A 25,643-nucleotide genomic window follows, 5' to 3' on the forward strand; every position below is an offset into this window, starting at 1 on the left:
CGTATCTTATCGCATCCATCTGTCATCACGGCTAAGGTATTGAATTAGGAACCAAGAGGCCGGATGTTAGTGTTATATTCTACATCTCTCCCTCCCGGCGTTAAATATCGGCATCACAATACGTCCAAATAGTAGTCTTGTACTGAAAATGGGTTTGAGTGGCATCTCTCAGCTTTTTACCATTTCAGGATATAGAGAGGCTTAAGTTTTGTTTTATCCTAACAGGATGTCCTTTCAAATACGTTGTAGATATGATAGGAGCCCTAAGTATAGTAGTTTCAAGAAGTGGTGATAATTAAACACTTTATGGTTACAGCTAATGTTGATTGTACAGTTTCTTTCCAAACCAGCAATAGTGCTTCAATTTATAAGGGGATAATGTGACTTGGTCGGACATTATTACTGCCACCACTATACTTTCTACTCCTTCACCATGTTTCTACGGTTTCTACGGAGGCAAAATTTCCATCTCGAACTGGTCGTTATGCTGTTCAGATCTCGCGGTGGACTGCTTCAGTACCTCTCGGGCAGCGGCATCACGTTCCTGACCGTAAGATTTAAACTTTAGTATTAGTTTCTAATAAATCGCTGTGCCAGTGGAAGGTTGCGACATATACACAAATCTTGGCGTTTGAAGTTTTCTAAATATTCTAAGCTATGCCCGCGCAAAACCGCGACAATAGCAGATATCGTGTCTTGCACTGAAGGTCAATTGCATTTCTAGTTGAAGATGTTAAGAAGAAATCACCGTTATCTGCAGATGCATGCATTTAAAAAAATAAAGCTCCAATGTAAAACAAATTTATTTTACTTCAAGCGTGTGTTGTAACATATTTAGCAATTTTCGCACTTTTACATTGAGATCACTCTAAAATACACTAATTGAAGTAAAAAAAAAAAAGCACTTTTCGTGGTGTTGCACTAGTATGGCAAAATATCAAAATAGTTTCTGCTGTCTGTAGCTGCCTCATTTTTGTTAATGCAGCAGGCTACTTGTTTGTCTAGCAGTGATACAAGTTGACGGTAATTAAAATTATCTGTCACTGTGTGACGCTACTTATTCATTATATTTGACAGAATAAAGTGTTGTTTTAGTTAGGAGAGAGGGCTTTATTAGCTCCTGGGTGTGTACCAGTATAGCTGTACCTCAAATTCTTGTATGCCCCATGTTGGATATTTCATCTGGAATAAGAGGCGGTATCAATAAAAACGGCTGCTTTAAACCTCTGACTAAGGGTAATGAAACCTCAGAGTTTGAAAGAGACGTGTCATGGCGTGTGCTGGATATCATGAAAGTTTCCATGATGTAACTGTCCATTGGTATTGTCACTAGCCAATACTGACACAGGGGATTAGTAGAAGTCTGGGGACACTTTGCGGCTCGAACCTGGGGGCTAATGGTCTTGTTGCTAGGCGGACGTGTCTCATGTTCTATAATTGGTCTGGGATTACTTGGAAGAAAGCAGGCGAGCTGCTCGACTAAGTGGTAGCCTATGTTCAAAAGCAATGAAAGTACCGTATTTATTAAACCACCTGTTCAATAATTAACATTCTCGTTTACGACATTAACAGCGGCCCTGAACACGTTTGCAAGACATAATTATGTGTGTTAACGCCTTTATTTTGTTGGCAATATACGCAATATCATATTAGGTGACATAACAGCCAATTTTTATATGAACCAGTTTTATTAGAACCACATCGTTTTATAAGTAGTCTCAGACTCATTAATTTTATAATTGGCATAGACAATGCTCCAATAACATGTTTTATTAATGTTTCAATGTATCATTCACATTAAGTGTACCAATTTTCAGTAATTAGGCTACAAGGCTAATCTTTTAGCTTCTCTTTTAATATTATATGTAACTTTTAAGGTTTTATTTTAGGCTGAAGATGCCCTAAATTAGGGGCGAAGCATGTCCCAAAAATTTTAAGTATTAATATATTTATATAACCACTTATAAGTGGATGTAAAGTATTGAACAGGTGGTTAAATAAATACCTTCATTGTTTTTGAAAAAAGAAAAGGTGTAAAGTATAGAACAGGTGGTTTGATAAGTACCTTCCTTGTTTTTGAACTATAACAATTTTCAATATGGATCAATAATGAGGTTTACAACTTGTAATAAGTGGTATGTTCCGAGCTGTCAGTGGAGAGATGGCATGGAATGGCATCATTAGATGAATAAGTTTGGGTGGTGTCCTTAAAAGTAGGAAAGATCACAATATGAAGATGAAGTTAGATTTCAAGAGGAAAAATTGGGTCAAATATTTGTTTACAGGAAGGGGAGTTTGGGATTGGAATAACTTACCAAGGGAGACATTCAATAAATTACCAATTTCCTTGCAATCATTTAAGAATAGGCTAGGAAAACAACAGGGAATCTGCCACCTGAGTGACTATCCTAAATGCAGATCATTAGTGATTGATTGATTGATTGATTGATTGATTGATTGATTGATTGATTGATTGATCATATTCCTGTCACTAGCTAGTGGGAAAACAGTTCCTAAATTGGCAATATTGTGTAGAATGCTGTGACGATGTGTGAGCCGTGACATGTTGAAATCTTAATCTCCCTTTTGTGAACTAGTTAGTACAGTTTTAATGAACTCCTCCTTTTTTTCTTCTTGCTAGTGTTAAGAAGTTTATCTACTGTAGGATTACTTACCCCATAGAAGTAAATCACCGTCAGTGACATGAACTAAGGACATATCATCATCATCATCATCCTTTCCTCTTATCTAGCTCCTGCTGTGTGAGGGCACTTCTCCACCTTCATTTTGTCCCAGTCCAGGTTTCTTCTCCTAGGGTGGTGGTGATTATTGTTTTAAGAGGAAGTACAATTGGCAACTAGCCTCTATTGCACACTAAGGACATATATCTGAGGGTAGTATTGGTATTCTCAATATTTAAGGCTGTCATCTCAAGTTATTCCAAATTGTGTGTGTATTGAACTTATTTCAAGTGCTGTATTGCTTGTATTTTTCAGGGTATTTTGTCAAACAATATGGAGGAACCTGTGTTTGTCAAATGTGAGCCAACATGGTCTTCAGAAACAGAAGAACCCTCAAACACTGTAAGTTGACCATCAAAAATAATATCTAATAATTGGGATTGTGACAAGAAGTTAATTGGATGAAAGCCAGTGCAATTTTCACACCACAGAGGGGTTGTCAACCAGATTTTTAATATGCATAAACTAATTGTAAAATGTGAGAGCAATAGTAAGTCTTGTTTAACTTTCGTAGATCTAGAGTGTCTATGAGAGAGTACCGATAACAGGATGTTGCTTGCTAGGGGTAGATTATTACGTGCAATTAAAGGCAGATTGCTACAGTGAAAATGGATGATAAAATGAGTTCTTGGATCAAAAAAGTCACTGAGTTTAGACTAGTGGTATATGTGGCTCATTTACTGAGAATATTAAATGTAAGAGAGTTGTTTTGATGAGAGGAAATATACTAAGGATTCATGCCTGTGTGGTGGATTTGGTCATAATGGCAGATGATGCTGACGGTCTCCAATATAATTTCTTGGAGCTGAAAGGGATGGGCGGTGAGAATGGAATGGAAATAGGAAATATGAAATCGGAAGAAGTGGATCTTCTTAAGTGTCTTCTTCCAGGATGGTAATATGCTATGTGAAATTGAATGTTGATATATCGTGAATAGTACAGTGGTCACCGGTATTCTGCAAGAAAGAACTTATCTCTATATACTGTATCTCTCTATTTTCAGACTGACTTTATAGCATGGGAGTGAAATATGAAAGGACTCAGAAAATCTTGTTCATAAATGGGAAGTAACTACTACTGTAACTGGTGAGGATGATTGGTGGTACTCACAGGTCAGAACAATTGCAGTAGGGCATTCAGAATGAAGGGATAAATTCTAAGTTAGGAATGCTGTCAATGAATGGGATGTGTATAAAAAACCTGCATCTTCCACTGCATCCAAGTCATGTTTGTTCTATTTCTTGCCTCACCATTTCTATTGCCATTACCTAGCAGATGGGGTTGTTGCTAACTGAAGGAGTTAGATTTCATAAGATCCTTGGTATTTGGCCATTCCCATGTGGCTCCAGATCTCTGGTGGCATTAATGACTATTGCCTCTCCTGAGTATGACACTTTTAATTTCTGGATTGTAATTCTGCTTGGTCATACTGGAGGGCAGTTGGATCATTCTTACGAGGATCGATTACTGTTACCAAATTCTTTGATACATGAATGAGTTTTAACTTCAAGTGTATACTGGCATTATTAGGTTTTACTTTGGGTTGGAGGCAATTTCAGTGTACAAAAGGAAGTGTTCCAGTGCATTCTTGTTGATGTACACATTCATGTTTTCCAGTTATATATTTCTGGCCTTCTGGAGTAAATCAAATCTTGTAAGTTAGACTTTCAAAATTATGTAAAATCATGGCCCTTTACTAGTACACCTCGCACGTTTTGTATCGTGCTATGTAGTTTATGGTGTTTTGCATTGGGAGTTCCTGGTGGACATGTTATTTCTCATCTTGAATCACAATTCACCTTGTAAAATATAGGAATTATCTTCTTGTATCCTACAGTATGTTGATTCAGTGTGGCTATTTGTTCTTGTATCTAACTTGCATGTTATTTACAATGCCAGATACTTAGTCAAATACATGTTCATGTGAATTTATTCCTTATTTGCAGCTCTAATCCTGTGTATTAGAGGAAATAACCCCTTTATATTGGAAACACAGTCTGTATGTGATTTGAATGGAAATAATTTCTGTTGGAGTAATTGGCGTAAAAGTGGATTGTTTATGTTTGCATATGTAAGAGTTCATTGCAAGAATTTACATTTACATTGTCCACCTGTTCAATACAATGAAATACAATCACTCAGACAAACCAGCATGTGTGAACATTATGTCTATACGACATGTTTTGACCTGCCTTAAGGTCATCCTCATCTTGATGTACAAGTAATAAGACATACAAATAAAACATTAGTACATAAGAATAAAACTAATAATTTAAAAATATTACGGTATACATAATAGCTCAGAGGAAGAAGGTTAAAATACTTATCATTTTCCAGTTTCGCGGATGATCTTGCTATGCTGTCGAGAACATAGATGGAGCTTCTGAGCAGATAAATATACTAAAGCATAAAGAAAATAAATCAGGACTTCCTACTTCCTTTGAATAAATCAAACAAATGATCAGCATCAAAACACCTCTTCTTCATTTGAAGACACAGCATGGTAAGATAGAAAGAGTTGACAGGTTGATGTATGTTGGGGAAATGGTACAGCTGGAAACTAGTGAGAAGCCAACTACACCAAGGGAGAGAAGACGGCCACTGCTTTTTGCAGGACATGCTTTGTGCTAGAGGAAAGGCGTCTCAAGGCAAGTTAAACTAAGGCACTGCAACACAGTGATTAAAATTGGATGTCTGTATGCTAGTGAATGCCTCCAACTGACAGGAATGTTGGGACTAAGGGAAACTAAGGAATTTAACAGAAAGATCGTCTGGAAGCTAATGGGTCCAAAAATTGTGGATGGCAATTTTATGTTACAAGCAAGGGGACATCCATACCAAGAAAGCAAAAGATTATTGGGTCAACGAGGAAGAGAAAACTCAGATTTTATTGACATGTGTATATAATCAATGAGAATAGCCTGACTATATACATTTATTAAAACACTTAACAGTAGACCGAAAGTTTCCAACAATTAGTTCAGGGATATATGAAAGTATCTGGAACAATCTGGATTAAATCGGGAGGGCTTCCTAAATCAACTAAAGTATAGATCACTGATCGACAGCTTCAGAGGCTTCAGTAGTGAACAGAAACTGAAAAGGGGACAGACAGAGGAAAGAAAACACGCTGCCATGGAAGGAATGTAAAGATTTGGGGCTGGAGAGAAGGCTTCCAGTAATGAATGAACATTGAATTTTCACGACCGCATTGTAATCGAAACTGACTTTCAACATATTAGGTCGTATTACATAAAATTAGTACATGTTGAAGAGATGTTAAGTACAGAACAAGAATGGCCAACCGGACACCAGTGGTATCCGAACCCACAACCTCCCAATTACGTGTCGGTTGCTCTACCAATTGAGCTATGGTGGCCTAGGCCATCTTTGTTCTGTTGGAAAGGATCTAAGCTATAGGTCTGGCACTACTGCCATCACACTGTAGAGTGCGTTTAAGTCGCCCATTGAGGGACAATCAATGAATATGGAATTTTCACGACCGCATTGTAATCGAATCTGACTTTCAACCTATTAGGTCGTGTTACATACAATTAGTACGTGTTGAAGAGATGTCAGTAACTGATGCGAAATTGGGAGGTTGTGGATTCAGATACCACTGGTGTCTGGTTGGCCATTTTTGTTCTGTACCTAACACGTCTTCAACCCATGCTAATTGTACATAACATGACCTAATAGGTTGAAAGTCAGTTTCGCTTCCAGTAATGTTTGATTTTTGCTCAATATGGTCTCAAATGGCCATGAACAAATATAACGACAAGGATAATAACAACAATAATTGGTGATGGTCTAGGGATTTGATGTCCTAATGTTGCTCTGATGTCAGTAGTATGTTCTTGGGTGGTCCTGGACAACAGCAAGCGATTTTAGTTTTGCTGAATCAGCATTCGTATTTCTTGATTGATGCATGGTCAGCATCTGACTTTACTAAGGTCATCACAACATAAATTAACCTAACCTCACCTAACAGCCCTAACCTCGCAGGCTCTCCTGGTGGTGCTATGTCTGTCAGGCTAGGGATCGAGTTTGGGGGAGTGGGTTCTCTCGCTCAGGTTCATTCCCTGGCCCACCAGAAAATTGCTGTTCTCCTTAGCTCTCCTCCTCTTCAGGCTTGAAGCCCAAGAACAGGTGGATCAGTTAGAGAGGGCAGCTGTTGGCATTCCATCTTACAGTGAAATATGGGGATTTTGTACAGCTGGTGGTCTGATACTCAGTGTGTGAATGGGAAATGGAAAGGAGGAGAGGGAATATATGGCATCACATATCTACAGATTGCTGTATGGGAAGATAGAGGATGAATAGAGTGCACTACAGTGTTGGAACATGTCACGAGAGGATGGAGTTCATTTTTATGGTGACATACTGTAGCAGCAGCATATAGTCCAGCTGTTTGTTGTTTGTTCTGGATATCACCAACATGCTACATTTAGGTCATGGGTTTTGGTATAGATTTCGCAGGGACCAAGTGAGTTGGCTGTGGCATTCTGGTCACTTAGCTGTCAGATTGCATTAGGGAGATAGAGGGTTTGAATCCCTCTGTTGGCAGCTGTGAAGTTGGTTTTTTGTGGTGTCCCATGATTGTTTTACCATCAATACAATCAGACATGTCTGTGTCGGTGTGTTATAAAACAAACAGTATAACAAACATTTCAGTATTCTTGGCAGACTGATGTGTTATAACACTGTCTGGCCAGGAAAGGGAAGTAACAGGACACTAAATCTCTCCTCATATCCTTGGTATGTCTCCTTGGTGACACCCAGGCCCTCTATGGCAGTTGATTGTAGATCTGTGAAGGATCTAAATAGTCTTATAGCTGAGGACTTAATATACAGCAGGTCATATGCAAGAGACTTATTTCATGCTGAGCTGCACTTGCTACTATAAAGTTAGGTTTAGCAGTCTGAATTCTTAAAAATGCATTTGCTTAGGATAATTATTATAATTATCAGTATATCAGTACATTGTTCCTGTTGTCAGTGATATTTTAAATGGCTTTTGTGTGATACGGTTGCTCCATAGTAGAAAGTATCCCTGTTCATTCAAGTAGGATGCTTTTCTTCTGCTTAACTGCACCCTTTTTGTTTTAGCAATCCTCTATATGTAGAAATTTTTCCTAAACATTTTTAGAATTTTGAAATTAGCTCAAATACTGGGTGATAATGAATTACCATGTTCATTTGTTTGTAACTATATATATATATATTTTTTTTTCTGCAGGGAAATATTGAATTTGTATCAGAAGTGAAACCTCTGGAGCAAGAAATCAAATCAGAGTTAACAGTGCCAGGACCAACACAGCAAAACATATTTGAGGTAATGTACATATTTTGATAAGCCATTGTCTGGTGATGGAAATGGTGTGGCCAGACAGATTTCATGTTTGAACCTTCATTTCAGTATTTTTTAAATAAAAAATGCTATTAGTTCAGGGTGTTGACCCATGTGGATCCTTTGCCCCTACTGGCACCATATTGTATGAACGTGTGTGTAATTGGAATGGTGGTAGTATGGAATGTTGTGTGTGAGTAGAGGAAGATTAAGGACGTCACAAACAGCCAGTCCCCAGGCCAGGGATATTAATCATTACAATTAAAATACCCTGACCCGCCTGGGAATCGAACCCGGGGTTGCCGGGTGACAGGCAAACGCATTGCGCCCTACACCGTGGGGCTGGACTTCATTCCAGTAAGTGTCCTAGGAAAAATATACATATTTTATAATCTAATTTTCATTTTTGTTGTAAGTGGTTCTAAGATATCACACCAGGCGTTGTGAGGCGGGTAGACGAAAGACCTCCACTGCATATCATGTGGGAACTGGTATCATTGGTACTAGTAGTGTATTGCAGGGAGATTCTCTAACAACTAGATATCTATGTGCAATATACCTGGGAACCATAATTTATATAGCACAACCCATTAGTGCTTTTCCATATTTCATTGTGTACTGGCTTCAAAATATTCAGTAAGCCATAAAGTGGGGTTAATTTGGATGAAGGTTATTCTTCAGACAAATTTGACCTTCATTTCCTTAACACAGATGGTGTGTATTGATCTAGCACACTTTTTTTTAATTCCCACCATTTGACAGTGAAGGTTCGTCGTATTACTGCAAGAAAACCATTTTATTTATTGTCAGCACATTTGCACTCCCCCTGAATGGGAGAGTTTGATTATTACATCATGTGGTGCTGAATGTATAGTGAACTTTCACGTTGTCAGCAAATGCGAATTGAAGTCAATTTTTAGTGCTTTATATGAACTGACATTTTGTTAGGATCATCTTGCATTTTTTGAGCACCATACATTTGCAAGCATCATCTCTATGGTAGTTTTCTAAATAAGGTGCTTATGCAAGTTTTTCAGGTAATACCCTGTGAATATAAGCATAAACTTGGAGCATGGTCTATCGTAATTACATTGCATATATGATCACTCAATCTGTTAAAAAGATACTGGATGAATGACTCAGGTGTAGAGAATCTACCAGAGAAGTACGGGATATGTCAACCCTTTGGATCAAAGTTAACAAGTTAGACCAAAAAATTTAGGCCACCTGTCTTGACTGCAAGGGAAGAAAGCATTCTAGTGGTTGGAAATTTGAAAGCCAGGCATTGGGTGTTCCTGATTTTTGTTTTTGTTTAGGTTTCCAAAGTAATCCCATATATCATAATACTCTGGATATGAATGTGAAAACACATATGTTTAAAGTTATCTGAAATATGGGGTTTACAAAATTCTTAAATATTTAGCTTACTTTCTTGTGAATTGTTTGAAATTTCATGATGGGACATTCTCTATAGATACATGCAATAATAATTGGAATAAGGTTATTTGGAGCTGCTGTTTCTCCTGGTGAAAGAAAACCTGAAAAGAATTGTCCCAAATAACCACAGGAGCTCATGTTTCTTTAACTTTCCTTAGTAAGGTTTAGTTTCATGAAATTAACTAGCCACTGTTCCCGTGGCTTTCCACCATTATTAGAAGAGTCATGAATCACATCTAATGAAGTTTTACTGTAGATTCATTCTTTCATAATCCAAGGAGATATCATCGATCTAAACTTTACTTCCAAATTCAATTCATTGTCTGTTCAAATTCCTTAAACTTAGATTCAATGAGAATTTTCCCAATTCATTCTTGAGGAACTTTTCCCAAAACAGTTTCTTCTAAATTGAATTTTTGCTGATTGAAATTATTCCCAATAAACTGTCCCCATTACCATTTTTCCAGAATATTTTTTTTCACAATGTATTTATTTTGCACTAGGCTGATTAGTAATTAATTTGAAACCATTTGACCTACATTTTTATGAAGTACACTTTTTGTGTGTGAAATCTTTTTACATTGGTACCAGTAAATTACGGTTCAAAATGTTACCACTAAGTCTTCAAATAATCATAAATCGTACTTTCTTCTTATATACCATATATTTGCTCAGGAAATACAGCCCAAATCTTCCCTGCACCTTATTGTCTGAAGGTCTGTGGATATTTGTCACTGGCTATAAAAAAATGCACTTGTTATAATACCATTGTCTTGGATAAGCTACTTAAGTTTAAAAAGCAGTGGAGGTAGTGATCAGCAAGGAGGGTGGGAGAGAATGGAGTGTTTTGTGGTCTTAACTATGTTTTGGGGTACAGATGAGAACAGTGCTAACCTTGGTTTTGAAAGGTTACAGTTTGCCACCTTTTAAGAGCTTTGTGGATTGTGTAACCTTTCAGTTAGAAGTGGTAGAATTTAGAAAACAGCATGCTAATAGGGCAGCAGACAGAGACTTTTGAGCACCATCTAGAGATAAATTGATTTTTCAGTGGCAGAGAAAGAGAGTTGACTGTCAGGTCTAAGGAATAAAAATGTAGGCAGTGAAAATGAACATATTTAGTAGTAAAGTGAGTTACTCTGGTTTCATTTTAAGTGTATTATTGTATCTCCATGCTTGAAGTTTAATGTTTCCTATTTTTATCCAATATTACTGCCACTTTGTTGCTCTAAGAATGTAGTTTCAGTCTTCTGTCCAATAAAGGGACGGAACCTGATTAGTTCCTAGATATGAGCAATTTTGCCATACACAAGGGAATAACATTGTGTTGCGATGTTTTAATAATGCTTTCCTGTAAAATTAGTAAAATGTTCTCACATGGACCCTTCATTCCTTGGTGATAAATGCATATAAATACTTTTTCCTTTACACTTCTGTCCTAATATCAACACATGTTCTATGTTCTGGAGTGACTTCTGGTCCAAAAAATATGGTATATTTTATTCCAGCACAACTGACTTTATCCTGTCCTGAAATCAAATCCACTTCCTTTGAGGTTGGGATTTAATTGGTTACATGAGGGATACCTATATAAGGTCTGTCTGAGTATCACTTTATTCTTTTTGGGATTCTTCTAATGTGGTGTACAGAGAGGGATGATGCTCGCAAATTACACTCAGTGATATTTCTGTGGATATGATTTAAGCACTGTCCACTTGTTGGGAAAGAGGTATGATGGGATAAGTATACTGTGCGATTAACTTGTACTTTGATAGTACAGTATGTTTTGGGAAACAAAATCTGTGGCAAAATTTATTGTGTAGAAATATATAAAATATAATGGAATTATTCTCTGTAGAAAAAATTATTGCTAAAACTGCCTGGAAATTATCGTCGTCAATTCGTGAACATGGAAAGCTTCATTGGGATGAGGATCATTACATGTCTACTTGGCAGTTAGAATCATCCATGCAGTGCAAAGGAACAAAAAATTGGCAGGAGAGAAGGGAGCACTTAATAGCCTATCATTGTGGAAAGAGAATTGTGTAAGGATGTGTAGATTGTCGTTGACCTTTCAAGTTTCTCCTTTTCTGTTGCTACCTGTATTGCTCACCTATCATTTTGTGTTTGTATTCTTGTGTCTATCCCGCTCTATAATTATGACTTAATTTGACACTTCCGTTATTTAATACTTGCTTTTTCCTTTCCATTTCTTATATATTTACATTAAAGATAAATTCACGATAATTTCGTTTCAGTAGTCCAAAGGGTTCAGGTCTGGACTGCTACTGGGCCAAACTTCAGTTGAAATTATGAACTGTATTTTGCCAGCTGTTTCTTTTTTTATGTACTTCATTACTCTACCTCTTCACTCGTCTTTCCTTATTTCTTCTTTTAGCCTTCTGCACACTGTAAGGAAGAAGTGTTTATAGAACATCAACCGTTTCCAAACATCATAGAAGAAAACAAGTAAGTACATCACTAAACCTACACATTATGAAATGTCTTGTTTAACGTTTCACTGTCATGCTCAGGGTAAGTGTTTTTTTATCTGTGTGAACTGGCCATTTTCATAATTTTAATTATTTCTTTACAAGGTTACCATTAATCTCTAAAATCTTAAAAGGTAGCAGTTAGAATAAGGTGTCTATTCATCTTGCATTTCCTAGCACAGTCACGGGTTTTAGCAAAATGTCCCGCTGTCCTGAAATTTTTATTGGGGATGCTCAAATGTCCTGCTTTCTTTCTGATTCCGCTTGGCTGATACACTACATTGTTTTATCTAATTTGCTATGCAGGTATATACACGAACAAGTGCCACTTTTACTGAGGATTTGAGAGGATTACATTGGGAATGTGTAGTTTCTGGTGTGCTAACTGCAGTGTGACTTGTTAAACTCTACTAACTGTACTAACTTGTAATCCTTATTGTAATTCTCAGAAAAAATGACAGCCAAGAGTAGGATGAACCTCTGTCTGGTACTTGATACCTTGTATTTAGTAGTGAATACTTATGTTGCTTTGTCACAATTCAGGTGTCATGTATTGCACCCGCCCCCTACCTAACTGGCACCGGCACGAGATCTACAGGGTCGCTGACAGGTCAAAAAGTAAGAAATAAATAGGCGCTGAACTAAATTAAGCTTAGAGGCGTACAAGGGAGGAGAAGCGGGGCATATAACTAAAAATGAGAACACTTTCAAATTAAAATATTTAACTCACAAACCGGTTTATTGAACCTTAACGATAATGGGAAATGATGCATCAAATAACACTAATGAATTTACATTGAAATTTACAAATGCTGGTTGTAGGTTGTTTGTGGACCTCTGTCCGTTATACATGATAGAAAAGAGTACGTTATCGCAAAGCGATGTATCGTGACATATAGCGAATGGAAATTTTATCATAACACTGAGGCTATATTATCGCTAACACATAAAACTAACATGCGCCCGACAACACGTCTGAGCAATCGCTATTCTAATAAAGACCTAGATTTCCCAATGATATGACAAAAAAAAATAATGAAAATACACACATATGATACAACACCTGGGATCGAACTGACCCTTGCTATTCTAGACATCGTCAAGCTGATGGACAGAACCACCACTGACCTTATGTACAACCACATATGACATAAAAACACATACATGGTACATGATATGCAAGAAAAATCCGTAAAAGGCACTTGATCTTCCTTCTGACACTGTAGGCCTCCAATGCCTACGTTGAGCATCGAACTGACAACCTCTTGCGACGAAGGCAGGGTCCTGTAATCCCTATCTAATTATACTCGTACAATAAACAACGATTCATTGGCAAACATTACCATCATCGGCCGGGTCGCGTGTCAATTATTACCCAGCTCTGCCGTGTTAGGTAGATCACATTATTTCGCCGCTCAAAGAAACCAACTTCCCTTTTAACAGCCACGTCCTTCCATTCTCCGCTTACGGGACGTTCAAACAAAAAAAAGGAACACACTGGCCAAGGCCAGACAGCGGTTGACCACCCTCACGAGGTCAACACCCGCACAACCTTCCCTTTCCAAAGGGAACCGTAACATTTCACTCGGAAGTACATCTCCAATATCCTGCGGCCTTACCAGACTCGCGCAAATCACTTTGAATTAAACACATATCTACCCAGCAGTATCATATCATATTCTTACAACACGACTCCCGTACCATAATGGTAATCTTTGCCTGATTGTTATTATCATTATTATATTTATTATTATTATTATTATTATTATTATTATTATTATTATTATTATTATTATTGTCATTCTACATAGCTTACCCACTACCTTGCTTATACATGGTCATCGCGCGGAATCTATACAGCAATTTCAACACAATTAAGCACTCGCGCGGCAATTAACATCTGATTACTGACCGCTAATTAATCGATGGTCGGCACACGGCTACTCTATCGTCACACGGCAATACATGCATTAATTAATTAATTTCCACACGAATCGATGTTTAACACACTTATTATGATCACTTCCTGGTATATTTAATCACAGAATCAATTTAAACTTATCACTCCCTATCTAAGTATTTCAAAGGGTGGAAATTTTGAGGTTGTCACTCTGGCCGCTGAGTCTCGTAGTGATGCCCCTTGCATACAGCAGTACTTCCCGTTTTACATACCATGCACTTATCAAATTAATGAATACTCCAATAACTACTCTCACTGCACTCCCATAAACTAATTATTACTGGTCTTCTGACGCAAATAAACAACAGAATCTCCCAAGAAAGAAATAATTGAATGAATTACTATCCCATGCAAAGCTAAAGTATTATATTCCCTTAATTATTTACACTCGATTACTCAGACCTGTAGTCGGTTTCCTAAGCTAAGAATTAATTACTACGCGCCCATTCCGGCGCTCTATTTCAACAGGACTACATCTTTAAATCCCTTATAGCGTCAGTTTACAATAAATATTCCCATCCCCTCTATATATGCCAGATATTAGAACTTTGTACTCATCTCTATCACAGGATGGCGCCTTCGTCAACTCGGGAAGTCCATTCTGAGTTTACTCCTCCTCCATGGGCACCACGGTGATGACTTCCATCTTGAAGTTGATGAGCCATTGTTTGATGATGTTGGAGCCGCTACCACTTAATCCTGTACAGACACAACGTCACTGTTTAAGTCACACTCCGGTTAACAGCGTTCAATGAGAACGTCCGGTCACGATCTCCTATGCGACTACATAAGATTATTATATTATAGTAATCATAATAATATGACTTTTCACGTCACGGTTTTCCAAAAAATTAACACTGGCGTCACAGAGATCAAAACTAAACACTGTTTATGCAAATTGGATTATTTCACTTAAAATAGGAATTAATTTCACTTGAACAAAGACCTAACGAGGGCTTAACGGAGCATAGCTTCGCCGTCGATAAGCCGCAAACCCGGACTGACGCTTGTCCCTTCCTGCAGTAGTTTTTACTAGGGAGCGATACCCCTTCCACTAATTTGCGTAGCGCCTATTCCCGGCGTACTCGAGGTAGGATAGTACGGGTGATCGGTGACCAATATCTAGTTGGTGCGATTGAGACATAACCACTCAATTATTCTTCGGTGAATCTCTTTAAATGAATTAAAATATGTTCTGCTTCCCCTACCACACGGGGTGAAGTCCCGATCTCGAGGAGCTGTCGTGAGACTAAACAGATGGCCCCAGTACTTTTCCACGCAGAAACAACACAGTATTCTTTCTTCGGCTGAAAGTTATCACGGAAGAGGACATTAAACACTCTAAATAAATGTCCCAATGACATTTATCCCTTTTAAATCGGGAGATGAGCCCCTAATTTGAGTTTTATTAATTTTCTACCTCGTAGGTAATTAAGTTGGCCAGTCCGATTCCAAGATGGCTTTCATATTTCGTTTCGAAAAAGTTAGTTTCCCCTCATTCTGTGAGTCTTGAGGAGGGATGTCTTCTCTCGAGTGATGTCACAGGGAATCCCCATTCGTAACCCCTCCCGGGTCTAAGTTGGCTTGGCTTCATCTACGGGGCCCCCGCTACACAAAGGATAATACTGCGCAATAAGTCGCAGACAAAGAAATCTCGTAGAATAATTTTAAAATACACAATTTATCTATCTCAATGGTATGAATATTAATTAGTTTTGGTATGACCTCTATTAATAATATGAATATTAATCATTTTCAGCATTTTTTCCCTTTAATAGCATTGGGCGCGTAATTACGGAGATCGATATCAACCCAAGGTCCTTGGATCATGCCCCTGTCGGGTTCATATTCCCCTCTCCTCGAGAAGAAATGTTTACAGGCACTGGACACATTTCGTCGCTAAATATTCAATTGGCAATATCGATTCACAACTGTTTCCAAACCTTTGCTTTCTGGCGAAGTTCCTGGTTCTCTCTTTCTAAATAATATGCTATCTGACGCAATGCTTCTCTGTAGTTCTCCAGGTACTGACATTCTGGACATTCTTCATCCCCGAGATCTCTCTGTGAAAACAAATTCTCCAAATAATTGACTTCTTCGGCTTCCTCATTTGGTCCCGACTCTTCATCTGACACGTCACGTCGATCTTCTTCTCCGTCTTCCTCATCGTCTTCTTCTTCCGTTGCCCCAAGTTCTTCAGCGTTGTCCACGTCTTCTAAGTTGCCTCCGGACGTATGGTACAACTTCAGATTTGCCGCGTTGTAGATGGTTTCGGTCGCGCCGTCCATGCTTTGCACCTTGTACGCGTTGTTGCCGAGGTTTTGGATGACTCCGTAAGGACCGATGTACAGTTCAGCGAACTTGTGGCAGAACTTGTTAGGTGGATCGGAAACTGTTGGTCGTTTAACGAGAACAAGTTCCCCTACGCGCAGTGGTCGATGGTACCTCTCGTTACGGAGACGACGTAATCTTCGCTCTGCTTGGGCCTTCAAATGTTTTGCTGTCTCCTGTATGCATAGCTCAACCGATAGCCTAGGATCCTGCGGACATTTTAAGACCTCGTGCCATGGTCTCTTTGGAAAACTGTCGAAATGAATAACTGACGGAATTTGGCCGGTGGATTCATGGATAGTGCCGTTGATACTTTCTGTGATAACTGGAATCACGTCCACCCAACGCCAATGTTGTCTAGGACAGTAAATACGGCAAAACTTTGCGATTTCTAGCATTATCCGCTCTGCGGGATTCGACTCCGGATGCCTAATTGAACTTAGATGATATTTGATGTTTAAGTTGTCGATGTCTCGCTTGAAGTTTCCCGATGTGAACTGCGACCCATGATCAGTAAGGACGCATTCGGGCTTGCCCATACGTGGTATGATTCTAGTCTTCAACTGATTTATAACGGCTCTAGTATTTGCCTTCTGGATTGGACAGAGAGTGACGAATTTTGAAAACACATCCACGCATACCAAAATGTATTGAAGCCCTCTCTTTCCCTTGGGAAGTGGTCCGTAAAAGTCTAAAGCGAACAGTTCCCGAGGTTTACTTGGCAACAATGGCTTCGGTTTTTGCTTAAGTAGGTATGGATTGGGTTTTACCTGTTGGCAAATGTCGCAAGTAAGGAGTACCTGCTGAACAGTTTTCCTCAAATTTTTCCAGATAAAAGTTTCCCGAAGTGTAGCAATTACTTTATCTCTCCCTGCGTGACCAGTAACGTGATGAGCGAGCCAAACTAAATCAACCTGCAACGTCGTTGGAACCACGATCCTGAATTGCGTGTGGTCCTCGTCCACGAATTTATGCAGCATGCCATTAAAAATTGGTACTTCTCGGATCTTTTCTGAAGTTCACGGTATTCATCCGTCCCTGGCTGTATTCTACGTTGAAGGAAATCGATCAACTTCTTCATTTCCGGACATTTCTGCTGTTCTTCACCTATAGTCCGCAGCCTTTCTATGATTTCGCGGTCCCCTTGTTCTATCAACTGTATTTGGTTAACCGCGATAGGTTCCGGATCTGGATTTCTACTGAGGGCGTCTGCAATTACATTTGCCTTTCCGGCGCAGTGCTCAACTGTAATGTCGAATTGCTGCACAAACAAGCACCACCGGCTGACTCTCTCGCTTGTTAAGGCAGATTTCATCGTGAACGTCAAAGCTTTGTGATCCGTCCTTAACACAATTGGATACCCATAAATGTATTTCTTCCAATGGTTAAGAGCGGTCACGATCGCGAGCATCTCTAGTTCGGTCACGGTATATTTCAACTCATGCGACCTTAATTTGCGACTCATGAAAGCCAAATAGGTGATCCTCTGTTCGGGTTCAGCGTCTCTTGGTATAGAACTGCCCCAACTCTTATAATCGACGCATCAGTTTGCACGATAAACTTTTGTGTATAGTCCGAATATCCTAATTTTACACTACGGGCCAACAGATCCTTTGCTTTAGCAAATGCTTCATCGCAGGCGAGGTCCCACTTCCACCTATTGTTTTTCTTAAGAAGATCTTGTAATGGTGCAACTATACTGGTGTAGTTCGGACAATGATCCGCGAAAAAGTTACAAATTCCTAAAAATTGCCTGACATGTTTCACCTTCGTCGGCTTTGGAAAATTTTGAATTGCCTTTAATTTAACAGGATTGGGCATAATTCCTTCTGAGTCGATCACATGACCTAAGAATAGGATACTCCTTTGGCAGAAATTAGACTTGGGTAGGTTCACCTTGAAGTTGTTCCTTTCTAAATCAGCTAATAGTTTATCAAGTTTCTCCAGGTGCTCTGGCAAAGTTTCTGATGCAATAAGGATGTCATCCACATACCTCACCGTAAACTGTTTAAATTCGTCACTTAGGTTACGATCTAGTGCCCTAATGAGCGCTGACCCTGCTGTTTTAAATCCAAAGGGTAACCGGTTAAAAACGTAGGTTTGCCCATCAAACAGAAACCCGGTCAAGATTTTGGTGGCTGGGTCAAGTTCAACGTGATGAAATGATGATGTCAGATCAACTCCACTAAATAGTTTCATGCCCCGGAACTTCTTAAGGACCTCTCTTATACACGGGGCCTGGTCATACTCTGGGATTAATCGCTGGTTTATTGCTCGCGCGTCGAGGCAAACCCGCAACGAACCGTTGCCCTTCTCCACCACGACCAACGGATTCAAAAATGGTGTGGGTGATTTTGATATAATTCCGTTATCTTCCATCTCCTGTATAATTTTCCTCACTCCAGCGTGAAACTTTTCGGGTATCGGATATGGTCGTTGCCGGAATGGTTCCCAATTGTTGATGACTAAGGAATATTTGAAATTTGGAATCTTTCCTGGACGTGAACCAAATACATTTTCGTGTCTCTCTATGACTTTCTGTAATGTGCCTTTGTCTTCCTTCCCTATCTTCGCTTCGTCGATCTTTTCTTGGACTACCTCCGCCAATGATGGTCCTTCATTCTCCACTTCTAACTTGAAAATCATCCCTTCAAACTCCTTGATCATCTCGTCCCGATAGGCATCCCAGTTTGGGAAGCAATCTCCTCCTTCATGTTTCAATTGTTCTATCTCCATAGTCCAAATCTTCTCCTCCCCGTGTTGTCCCTCGAAGTCGTTTAACCTTACATCTCCCTGAATTGAATCGTTCCTGAATCTAATTTCATTCTTGTCCATGTCAATGACCGCTTTGAATTCCCGAAGAAAATCAGCTCCAATGATGATATTATATTCCATTCTAGTCAGAATTATAAATGGATGTGATATGAGGTTGTTCCCAATTTCCAAATCTAGATAGGCCTGGCTATTGCATGTAGTTGTGCGGTCCGGAATTATTCCTCGAACCTTAATATTCGAAATCGGAATGATTGGTATATGTTGTTTCGATTCCAGTTCTTTAACTAATACTTTAGATACCACGCTGACGCTCGTCTACGAGGCAACGAACCAGCAACTGGTTGACACGGACATAAATGACGGGTAACCCTCTGATTGGTTTTGGACATGCCTGAACGGGATCTTCAACGAGGTCATCGGGCTGAAATATCCAAGATGCGATGGTCACGGACGTCCACGGTTCCCCCTTCGCGTCGGTAGTCCTCGAAAATCCGACTATCTCCTCACTCGGTTTTCCTAATTTTTTTAAGCTGACCTCCGCCTCCACTTGAATATGGTGATGCGTGGGGATCAAGATTACTGGCACGGTTTGCAGCATTATGTGCCTGTAGTTCGAGGCTCTCTGCCCCTCGACACTCATCCGACTTAGCAAACTGCTGCATCGAATCTTTCCACCGATCGTTTCCGGCCTGGGTATCTTGCAGATCTCTGACGTAACGGCGTGACTCATTCCTTCTGTCGTTGAGGTCACCCCGATAGTATTCTCGCGGTCTGTTGTTCTGTCGACCACGGTTACCCCAGTAGGAATTGGGTGTTCTCCCGTAAGGTCGTCGCCCTCGTGCGCCGCTCTGTCCGTGGTTGTACCTCCCTGACTGATACCATTGACTCCTACCCTGGTCATTTCGATACTTCCATTGGTGGTTTTCCCACTTCGGAGATCTCCAATCCCTATTATGCCTGTTCTGGTTGCCTATCTGAGCGTCAGTCTGAGTACTTATCACCTGAGTACTCCGGTTTACCGACTGATCTCCCTCTCGAACATTTACCGTGTTGATGGCTTCTACGTTTCTAGCTCGACCATGCCCGACATGAGATGTCTGATCCAACTGTCTTAACACGTGCTCGTCTTCCACTGCCGTACGAATGTTTGCCGCAATCAACATGCGCTGGACGTCAGCTGGGAACTGCCTCGTAATGGCGGTTATTAATTCATTTTCTGTCGGCGGGCTGTCCAGTTCGCGCATCTTCACCAGCTGAGACGTGAAATAGTCACAGAACCTCGTGGGTCCTCCCGAAGCGTACCTCCTCGAGTAAAGCTCTAACCTAAGCCCTTGCTGCGTGTCCAAACCCCAGTATTTTTCCAAAAATAGCTTCTTAAAGCCTTCATAGCTATCAAAACAGTAGCGGAACGCTTTAAACCATTCAAGAGCCTGGTCTTCCAAGAATTTTTCCACTACTCGTAATTTCCTATCCGCTGGTACCCGATGATCCGCCATATAATCATCTACCTCGCGGAGGAAACTTTTTGGCGTAGTCCTAGTGCCTGGTTTGAACTTCTTTGGCTTATCGTCCGCTGAACGTAAGAGGCTATACATAGGTAACGAATTTTGGCCAAGCAAGGTCGACGTCCTCTCGTCTATCGCCGGTAACTTATATTCTTCATTGCCAGGTAATTGTTCCTTGAACAGACTGTAGCCTAACTGATGCGATCCGCTACCTAATTCCATTTTCTTCATTCCAGCTGTTTCCATTTTGAAATGTGGTTCATCCTGAATGTCTAATTTCTTCATTCCCTCTATTTCTTCGCAAAGTGCGTTAATTTGTTCTTCGTGGATCTCCAATTTCACCATCATTTTCGATCCTTTCTCTTCGCTCCACTCGTGGATCTGTTTAGCAGTCTCTCCTACTATTTGTCCTGACACTTCCTTCCGTAACCTGGCAAAAGTTAGTTTCGTATCGGACTGCGCTGCTTGCGATACCGACGTAATCTTCTCGTCCAGGGCCTCAATTACCGCCAAGGCTTTCTCCGTCCTTTCTTCAACGATCCTGATATTTGTCTGATTATCCTCGACCTGCCCCCTTATCTCTTCGATCTTCGTGTCGCGGTCATTCGCTTTGGACCTGACCTGTTCCATTTCACCATTCAAACTGATCGATTTTCCCTTTGACATCCACGATTTCGCCATTCACGCGAGTTATGTCTCTCTCGATACCGGTCTCAACCTGATCAAGCCGCTCAACTATTCCCTCGACCTTTATTTCAACAACGGCATTGAGCTGAGAAACCGCGTCTATTTTATCGCTTAGTTCCTTAGCCCCCTTTTCGCATTGTTGTTGAACCTCCTGAATTTTGTCCATTAAACTACTGCATTTCTCCTCGATCATCTTACTAGTCTCGGTTCGGTTTTCTTCCAATTTAACCTCAAAATGTGTTAATTTACCGTCAAAGTTCTCTAGTTGTTCTCTGACCTCCGCGCGCCCCCGCTTGCATTCATTTTCAAGCGTCTTAATATCGTCCTTCATTTCCTCCCGATTCGCCTTGAAATCGTCCTTCATTTCCTCCCGATTCGCCTTTAAATCGTCCTTCACACCGTCCTTCATCTCCCTAATCTGCGCACTGTTATCCTCCATCTTATCTTCCATCGCCTTCCTGCTCTCTTCCATTCTATTTTCAAGTGTCTTAATATCGTCCTTCACACTACCCCTAATCTGCGCACTGTTATCCTCCATCTTATTTTCAAGTGCCTTAAAGGCGTCCATCAAAGCCCGCATGGCTTCACTATCCATGTCGCTATCCTTTGAGATGACAGGACCCCCCTCGCTAACGTCGGCGTCAACAAACCACAACAATATATAATTATTATTTGTTTTAAAAGAAAAGATTCCTCTATCCAAACTTTACGTTCTTCCAGCTTCAAATAATTTTTACTTTAATCATCATTGCAAATTAAGCCTCAAAAACGGCTATCATTGAAGCTGCCTAACCGCCTAACATCATTAAGGTTCATGAAATTTATATGAAAAGCAACGGGAAATTTCCGAAAATGATTATAATATTAGCCCTCAGATTCAGTTAATAAAGTTGCCGGTTGACCTGTGATTCAAAATTTGGGCTCGATTTTAAATACCAACATATGTGGTATAGCGCCAGTAAATCAACCCATGCCTTCAGCATTGAGGTCCTTCAAACACACAAAGTCATCAGAATCTCAAACTGAACCCATGAAATCAACCTACTGCCACTCGAAAAAGAAAAGTAGGCGTGAGGTTACCTCTTCTCATCCACGGTTATACTAACGTAAAATATATTTCCTAATAGCAGGTTGTTTGGTGAAGAAACACGCACCACTGGCTAATATCCGTGAATAGATATGCACTAAGAAAGAGCCACTATTCACTTCGAACCTCACTTATGGGAAATTCATTTTATTGTTTCCCGGGATTCGAACTAATCCCCTTGAATTTTGGATACGCCCCTGCTTACGCGAATGTCATGGCTCTGCCCATATCATTGGACCATGACTGTGTTCTCATTCATAAAACGATTTAAGATTGACATCAAGGTGTCACTTATTCAACTATAATGAACTGGGCCTCGCGTGGAAATGTCAGAAGCAGACACGGGTTACCAAATAATCGTGCCCACTCCTGGAAGCCGCACAAGTATGCCTTGCCTAATACACAACACGCCCCTATCTTCGCATTAATGGTATGCAATATGTGGGATAATTATGCGCCTATTAAACATGAAAATACGTCCATTAAACCGTAAAACATGTCCCACCTGGAGCGTCATTTTATATGGCAGGTAAAGTAAATATGCGCCCCTATTTAACAGTAAAACACGTCGGACGTTGGGCCGACATTTTATATGGCGCTATGGTAGCCCTTTACGGAATTTCGGGCTGCACGTTGCTCGGCTACCATGTCTACTATGGCGCTAAATTTCCTAAATCTGGGTAGCCCTTATTTACGGACATATCGAGCCCCACAGTTCACTTACGCCCTTTTATCTAGCCCCACGTTGGGCGCCATTTATTATATGCACCCGCCCCCTACCTAACTGGCACCGGCACGAGATCTACAGGGTCGCTGACAGGTCAAGAAGTAAGAAATAAATAGGTGCTGAACTAAATTAAGCTTAGAGGCGTACAAGGGAGGAGAAGCGGGGCATATAACTAAAAATGAGAACACTTTCGAATTAAAATATTTAACTCACAAACCGGTTTATTGAACCTTAATGATAATGGGAAATGATGCATCAAATAACACTAATGAATTTACATTGAAATTTACAAATGCTGGTTGTAGGTTGTTTGTGGACCTCTGTCCGTTATACATGATAGAAACGAGTACGTTATCGCGAAGCGATGTATCGTGACATATAGCGAATGGAAATTTTATCATAACACTGAGGCTATATTATCGCTAACACATAAAACTAACATGCGCCCGACAACACGTCTGAGCAATCCCTATTCTAATAAAGACCTAGATTTCCCAATGAAATGACAAAAAAAAATGAAAATACACACATATGATACAACACCTGGGATCGAACTGACCCTCGCTATTCTAGACATCGTCAAGCTGATGGACAGAACCACCACTGACCTTATGTACAACCACATATGACATAAAAACACATACATGGTACATGATATGCAAGAAAAATCCGTAAAAGGCACTTGATCTTCCTTCTGACACTGTAGGCCTCCAATGCCTACGTTGAGCATCGAACTGACAACCTCTTGCGACGAAGGCAGGGTCCTGTAATCCCTATCTAATTATACTCGTACAATAAACAACGATTCATTGGCAAACATTACCATCATCGGCCGGGTCGCGTGTCAATTATTACCCAGCTCTGCCGTGTTAGGTAGATCACATTATTTCGCCACTCAAAGAAACCAACTTCCCTTTTAACAGCCACGTCCTTCCATTCTCCGCTTACGGGACATTCAAACAAAAAAAAGGAACACACTGGCCAAGGCCAGACAGCGGTTGACCACCCTCACGAGGTCAACACCCGCACAACCTTCCCTTTCCAAAGGGAACCGTAACATTTCACTCGGAATTACATCTCCAATATCCTGCGGCCTTACCAGACTCGCGCAAATCACTTTGAATTAAACACATATCTACCCAGCAGTATCATATCATATTCTTACAACACGACTCCCGTACCATAATGGTAATCTTTGCCTGATTGTTATTATCATTATTATATTTATTATTATTATTATTATTATTATTATTATGATTATGATTATTATTATTATTATTATTATTATTGTCATTCGACATAGCTTACCCGCTACCTTGCTTATACATGGTCATCGCGCGGAATCTATACAGTAATTTCAACACAATTAAGCACTCGCGCGGCAATTAACATCTGATTACTGACTGCTAATTAATCGATGGTCGGCACACGGCTACTCTATCGTCACACGGCAATACATGCATTAATTAATTAATTTCCACACGAATCGATGTTTAACACACTTATTATGATCACTTCCTGGTATATTTAATCACAGAATCAATTTAAACTTATCACTCCCTATCTAAGTATTTCAAAGGGTGGAAATTTTGAGGTTGTCACTCTGGCCGCTGAGTCTCGTAGTGACGCGCCTTGCATACAGCAGTACTTCCCGTTTTACATACCATGCACTTATCAAATTAATGAATACTCCAATAACTACTCTCACTGCACTCCCATAAACTAATTATTACTGGTCTTCTGACGCAAATAAACAACAGAATCTCCCAAGAAAGAAATAATTGAATGAATTACTATCCCATGCAAAGCTAAAGTATTATATTCCCTTAATTATTTACACTCGATTACTCAGCCCTGTAGTCGGTTTCCTAAGCTAAGAATTAATTACTACGCGCCCATTCCGGCGCTCTATTTCAGCAGGACTACATCTTTAAATCCCTTATAGCGTCAGTTTACAATAAATATTCCCATCCCCTCTATGCATGCCAGATATTAGAACTTTGTACTCATCTCTATCACAGGATGACGCCTTCGTCAACTCGGGAAGTCCATTCTGAGTTTACTCCTCCTCCATGGGCACCACGGTGATGACTTCCATTACCAATTCATCTTGAAGTTGATGAGCCATTGTTTGATGATGTTGGAGCCGCTACCACTTAATCCTGTACAGACACAACGTCACTGTTTAAGTCACACTCCGGTTAACAGCGTTCAATGTGAACGTCCGGTCACGATCTCCTATGCGACTACGTAAGATTATTATATTATAGTAATCATAATAATATGACTTTTCACGTCACGGTTTTCCAAAAAATTAACACTGGCGTCACAGAGATCAAAACTAAACACTGTTTATGCAAATTGGATTATTTCACTTAAAATAGGAATTAATTTCACTTGAACAAAGACCTAACGAGGGCTTAACGGAGCATAGCTTCGCCGTCGATAAGCCGCAAACCCGGACTGACGCTTGTCCCTTCCTGCAGTAGTTTTTACTAGGGAGCGATACCCCTTCCACTAATTTGCGTAGCGCCTATTCCCGGCGTACTCGAGG

The 25,643-nt window shown here is 40.0% G+C and overlaps 1 protein-coding gene across 4 annotated transcripts in view; it reads left to right on the forward strand.

Moving 5' to 3' along the window:
- Positions 1-376: 376 nt before the first annotated feature.
- LOC136873653 (zinc finger protein 25) overlaps positions 377-25,643 on the forward strand; it is a 114,784-nt gene continuing 89,517 nt past the window's right edge. For 2 of the 4 annotated variants that reach the window (XM_067146723.2, XM_067146720.2), the window contains exons 1-4: positions 377-550; positions 2,997-3,083; positions 7,981-8,076; positions 11,924-11,994. In XM_067146723.2, coding sequence (XP_067002824.2) covers positions 434-550; positions 2,997-3,083; positions 7,981-8,076; positions 11,924-11,994 — 371 coding nt within the window. In that variant the 5' untranslated portion in view covers positions 377-433. Of the gene's footprint in view, positions 551-903; positions 1,024-2,752; positions 2,895-2,996; positions 3,084-7,980; positions 8,077-11,923; positions 11,995-25,643 lie in introns of those variants that run through there. The other 2 variants (XM_067146721.2, XM_067146722.2) reach the window with 2 other exon arrangements.

This window comes from Anabrus simplex, chromosome 5 (assembly GCF_040414725.1).
Source record: "Anabrus simplex isolate iqAnaSimp1 chromosome 5, ASM4041472v1, whole genome shotgun sequence".
In the NCBI taxonomy this organism is placed as follows: Eukaryota; Metazoa; Arthropoda; class Insecta; order Orthoptera; family Tettigoniidae; genus Anabrus; species Anabrus simplex.